Below are 6000 nucleotides of genomic sequence, written 5' to 3' on the forward strand. Positions count from 1 at the left end.
AGCTTGCATTGGGCTTCGCAGGCACACTTGCTGCAGGCCGAGGACAGAAATGTGAGTGTGAGAGCAAGCAAGGTGGTGAATTAAAATGGCAAACAACCGGAAGGTTGGGTCATGCATGCGAACTGAGTGGAGGTGTTTCGCAAAGCAGTCACCTAGTCTGCATCTGGTCTCCCCAGTGTAAAGGAGACCGCATTGTGAGCGAATACAGTTGACTAAATTGAAAGAAGTACAAGTAAATCACTGCTTCACCTGTTAGGAACTTTGGGCCTTAGACAGGAAGAGAGGGGAGGTAAAACAGCAGGTGCTACATCACCAGTGATTGCATGGGAAGGTGCCGTGGGAAGGGGATGGGGTAATAGAGGAGTTGTCCAGGGTATCACGGAGGAATCAGTCCCTTCAGAATGCTGACAGGGGTGGGAAAAGGAAGATGTGTTTGGTGGTGGCATCATGCTGGAGGTGGCGGAAATGACAGAGGATGATCCTTTGAATATGGAGGCTGGTGGGGTGGAAAGTGAGGACAAGTGGAATCCTATTGTGGCTCTGGGAGGGTGGAGAAGGTGTGACAGCAGAAGTGTGGGACATGGTTGGACACAGTTGAGAGCCCTGTTATCCACAATGGTGATTGGAGAGTTGGGGGTGGAGGAGTCCCTGATTGAGGAAAGAGGAAGAAATGACGAAATTGCCATTGTAGCATCAAAACAGATGCGACGGGGATGGAGAAACTGGGAGAATGGAAAAGAGTCCTAACAGTAAACAGTTCTCATTCAGTGTATGAGGAAGTGTAGTCGAGGTAGCTGTGGGAGTCGGTGGGCTTATAATGAATATGAGTAGACTGCCTATCCCCAAAAATGGAGACAGAGAAGTCAAGGAGGGGAAAGGAAGTATTGGAAATGGACCATGTGAAGGTGTGAGAAGAATGAAAATTGGAAGCAAAATTTATGATTTTTCCATTTCCAAGTGAGAGGAGAAAATGGCACCAATATAGTGATCAATGTACCAGAAAAAAGAGTTGGAAGACGGTGGCCTAAGTAGGGTTGGATCAAGAATGTTTCACATACCCCAAAGAGACAGGCTTAACTAGGATCCATGCAGGTACCAACACCTTTTATTTGGAGGAAGTGAGACAAGTTAAAAGAGAAATTGTTCAATGAGAGAACAAGTTCAACAGGTGGAGATGGGTGGTGGTGGATTGGGGCTGTTTGGGCATTTATTCAGGAAGAAGCGGAGAGCCCTCAGACTGTCCTGGTGGGCAATGGAGGTGTAGACAGAGGTGTATTATTGTTAAAGTGCAGTTATTGTGGTAATGTAATCTGTGATCTGAAACATGGCTGTGATATTTAACATGGTCCCACTCAGAGCTAAAAATCACAGCATAATGGAGGGCACGCAGGAAGGTAGAAACCAGCACTTTCAATTGACACCAGTGAAATTAAGAAAAGACTTTGCAGCTTCAGCCCAGTAATGTTGTTTCTAGTCTTACAGTTGCTACCCAGGATGCTCCAAAAGATCAACATGAGGGTGCAGCTAAGCAAGGTAAACTCTCTCTGTTAATTGTTTTCTGGTTGTTCACTTCTAAATCCACAGAGTTGCAACTCCTTATGGTGGTTTTGACAGAGCTTCCAAAATTATGAATTTCAAGTTACCAAAGCTGGATTTTGCATTACTGGAACCAGAGCTCAAGTTGCCCGTCTTCCAAGATGGTACTGCTGGTCGACCAAGCTTCAACAGAACTGCGCAAGGTTGGACATCTAACAACGTTGCAATAGTATTCGATGACCTGCCTTTGGAAGCAACCATTCCTGAAACAGATGACCTTTAAAATATTACTGTGCTCTTGATTATTCAGCCAAGGCATGTTTTTTTTTCAATATGGATAGATAATGTTTTGTGTTTCAACCGACTATGGCTATAATTCATACCAAACAAAAAAACCCCTGTGTACTTTGGATTAATTTTTAGTCAGGCCTTGACTTCCTCATATATTTTGCTGATTCACCTCTGTATACTTTGCTGGCAGTACATGGAAACACCATTTACAAATGGTGTTTCTGCTGCATCTCTGGGAAAATTACTGTGGTGCAATTGCAGAAAATCCAAGGAAATTCTGGGTCCAGTTTTTAATCAAATATAAAAAATACACCAACTAATATACCAACTCTGTCCATGTTTTGTTTTCTCCACAAGTTCAAATAGTCTGAAAAATCTTTGCTTTAGCAACATTGTACTCGGTAAAGCTTTGTCACCACAGTTAGTTTTCTGATGAATTTCTATGCTTAGCACTGATGTTCACAATATTTTACAAAGTATTCAGATGATCTCATAGTTTATCCTGTCCTTTGTTTAAAGCACTTTGACTAAGCATCTTGTAGTTTCAAATTTTGCAAAAACATTGAACTGTGAAATTATCTATTGGCAAAATGTAAAAGTCTATCCTTTCAAAAACTACAGGACATTTAGCTCTGAACTAGAGTAATATTGTTTCCCCTACTTTCCTTTCAATTTTTTCCCATTTCCTCTTCTTCTGACTTATCTTCTCTCTCTCTCTCTCTCTCTCTCCTGTAGCAGCAACTTGCACAGGAGCTTTGTTCTGACAGCAATGAGCTATCAAGTGACCAACATGAGGCTTGACAATGACTGTTAGCAACCTAAAAGGATATCACATCCAAGCTCAGTGCCGTTCTCATCCAAAATTCACAGTCAAGTACTTCTAGCAGAAGTCACCTGATAGGGAGGGGAATGCAACGCATGACTGACTTTTCTCTTCCCAAATCCACTGATTAGGTTGTGTTCCCTTTCCCCATTGCCTTTGAGAATGTTTAGCTTTGACCAGGAATTAAACTTAAGAATTGTTTCATTTGTATGGTTCAAGATCTCATCAGACAGTGGGGTTGTTTACTAAATGTGAGTCTGTGAGTCCAATCCTTTTTTCCCAATATTCTCAATATTTCCAAATATTTTTCAGAATGCTGAGTCACAATCTTCTTGTAACAGCGCCAGTGAGCTGAATCCTTCCCAACTTCCTGAGCAGTTGTTATTGCAACTAAAGTAGTTGGAAACATGTCTGGTTCTTATTGGACTGAGCATGGTAGAATATTGTTATTTTAAAATTAACTTGCTGATTAAAGTTATAATGCGATGAGAGGGAAAACCAACTAGAACTCCAAAAAGGGTGTCCATGCAAATAGTGGAAGTTAGCCAATCCGCCCTGCCTTTCAAATTATCATTCATTGTAGTCCTTGGTTTGTTTTATAGTGCTGGTGAGCAACAGGTAATGTTATATTATAGGGTGAACATTGCAAGACTTGTCACAGGATATTGCATGATAACAAATCATTGTCCCAACTACAATCTCTTAATAACACAAACAATAGTGGAATGCTATAACAGTGAACAAACAAAGATAAATGATGTAATGTACAGAAATAACAATAGAAACTATTATTGATTTGTGATGCTACAGTCACAGTTCAGGGCCACAGCTATATTGTCACTACAGCTGTAGCATCAGTTGTAACATATTTTGCTTTGCACTGACATTAAAAATGTAGTATAAATTGAGAGTCAGAATCTGATCTGATGCTGAAGTTTGACTGCCCTGCAAATGCTATTTTGTTTTGTTCCAGTGTTAGATAAGACCCCAGATCTGGATTTTTAGCACTAGTCTGAGTGAGACTCCTTGTTGTGGCACTAAAGTTGTAGTGCAATTGTATTGTGAATCATCATTGTCTAATAACTGGAATAACTAATTTCACTCCATCAGAAGAAGCCTCCAAAGAGTCATCATCGCTGACTTCAGAATACAGATAATGTACATTTAACTGCTGTTGCAGACGAGACCTTCCTCATTCTGCCACCTGCAGGGATGATTTGTAGATTATCCAGCTGTTCCACAGCTTTCTGACAGCAAATTTGATTGGTCTATTAACTGTAGCATCCAACATCTAATTAAACTTAGACATCTAAATATCATAGATGGTATTGTGATTGATTGATTGAAAAAAAGATTTGCATTCATCATTTATCACAATTCTTAACAGTTCTTAAAATGCTTCACAATAAACTATTTTGAAGTGCATCACCTGTTGTTATGTTGGAAAACATGACAGTCATTCTATTCACAGCAAGATCCTGCAAAATAACCAACTGTGCTGTTTTTGGTGATAATTGGTTGAAGGAGCAATTTTGGCCAGATCACTGGAAGACCTCTTTACTGTTCTTTGAGTAGTATCAGGGGATCTTTAGCATTCTTTTGAATTAGCAAACACATTTCAGTTTAAAATCTCACCCATAGAATGGCACATTCAACAATGCAGCACTCCGTCAATTCTAGACTGGTCTATTTGATCATAAGCCTAAATCCTGGAGCGGATCTTGAGCATACATCATTTTAGTTCAACGATGAAGCCGTCATGAACTGAGGCATGAACTAATGCTGTAGCACAATTTAAACAATATTCAATCCGTACAAAGTGCTGTATAAAAAAAAAATATTTTGCAGTAAAGCCAAACATCCTTGTCACACTGCAGCCTCAATACTCCAGTCAGCTTACTCTTTTTTGTCATTCTTGACAATAACTTTTTCATACTTTGAAGGGTTTTATTTGAAGAATGATTATCAGTTTGTGAAATTCATCTCCAATGAATATCTATGGTCTACAGTCACATTTTGATTGTGCTAATTGTTGTTCTAACTGCTTTTGTCACCAGCACTCAGCCTAGCAGCTTTTTATTTGCTAACTCAGGCCACTTTTTTTTCAGACCTTCGCCTTACCTTTGGAAGTTTTTTTGTCTTATGTTTCCCAATCGTGTATACTAGAATTTTTTATGTTGAACTTGCATGTTGTAGGTCTGTTGCTTTATCTTCAAGAGCCACAAACGCCCCGACATCAGAGTTATTCATGACCCCCTGGGTCATTTTATTCTCAAATAAAATTTAGGTCTGAATTTTTCAGTCGAGGTGTGGGGGTGGGCCCAACAAACTGACGTGTGATTACATCGGGTGTGCACCAGAGTTGACTGCGCACCCGCTGATATTTAAACAGCCTATTAAGGCCATTTAGGAAGTAATTAATGTAATTGTTAATGCTGCCTGTCCAACATTAAGGTTGGCGGGCAGGCAAAAAACCCAAACGACCTTCACGTTTTTTAGGAATCTTCATCCACAGCCAGGATGAGGTTTCCTATAGCTTTTATTAATTAAATTTTTAAAAATTCCTAAATATAAAAACATGTCACATCTCATGTGACACAGTCACATGAAGGGGACATGTTTAAATAAATTTTTAATCCATCTGTTTAATAATTTCAGAAGTACTCCGTGCCTCAGTGAGATTGAAGCGCTCTTTCAAGCGCTGGCCCCGACTCTCCCTCCTCGCCCGATCACACAGGTAACGCTGAGCGTTACTGCTCGCATCTTATGCTGGGCGGGCCTTAATTGGCCTGCCATGGTAAAATGGCGGCGCGGACCCAATCGTGGGTGGTGGTCGGCTTCGCAACCGCCCCCACCACTCCCGCCAAGCCCGCCAGCTGACTGAAAAATTCAGGCTTTAGTATCAAATTTGCAGCAAAACTTTCAATCGGCCACTGAGTTAGGAAGTTTTCTTCCAACATTTACATATCTTCACTCTGTGCCACAGAAAGAAACTTGGCACATAGTAAATGGCTGCAGCAGAAAACAATGGGAACAGCTGCACATTTAAGTCAAAGATGCATTTGAAATAACATTTTGTAAAATTGTTTGTGTATAGTGCACAAATGTGTGAATACCCATACATTACAGACCTTTTTCACCTTAGAAAATATTGTTAGGCAATCATTTATCTGTACAAAATAACCAATAATTATAAGCCACAATGAAAACTAGAACTTACCTCATGCATGCTGGCTGTGTGACTGTTTATGGTCATCTTTCTTGCATGCATGGAGAAATTGAAATTCCTGAAAGAATGCATTACAAAGAAATGTCAAAGCCATTAAATTTAATTGAAAATCAATTTTCAA

At 40.1% G+C, this 6000-nt stretch overlaps 1 protein-coding gene across 1 annotated transcript in view; it reads left to right on the forward strand.

The window, feature by feature from the left end:
* myoz2b (myozenin 2b) overlaps window positions 1–4075 on the forward strand; it is a 41810-nt gene extending 37735 nt beyond the window's left edge. Inside the window, exon 6 of the mRNA XM_041192865.1 lies at window positions 1585–4075. Coding sequence (XP_041048799.1) covers window positions 1585–1819 — 235 coding nt within the window. The 3' untranslated portion in view covers window positions 1820–4075. The remainder of the gene's footprint in view (window positions 1–1584) is intronic.
* Window positions 4076–6000: the final 1925 nt, after the last annotated feature.

This window comes from Carcharodon carcharias, chromosome 1 (genome assembly GCF_017639515.1).
Source record: "Carcharodon carcharias isolate sCarCar2 chromosome 1, sCarCar2.pri, whole genome shotgun sequence".
In the NCBI taxonomy this organism is placed as follows: Eukaryota; Metazoa; Chordata; class Chondrichthyes; order Lamniformes; family Lamnidae; genus Carcharodon; species Carcharodon carcharias.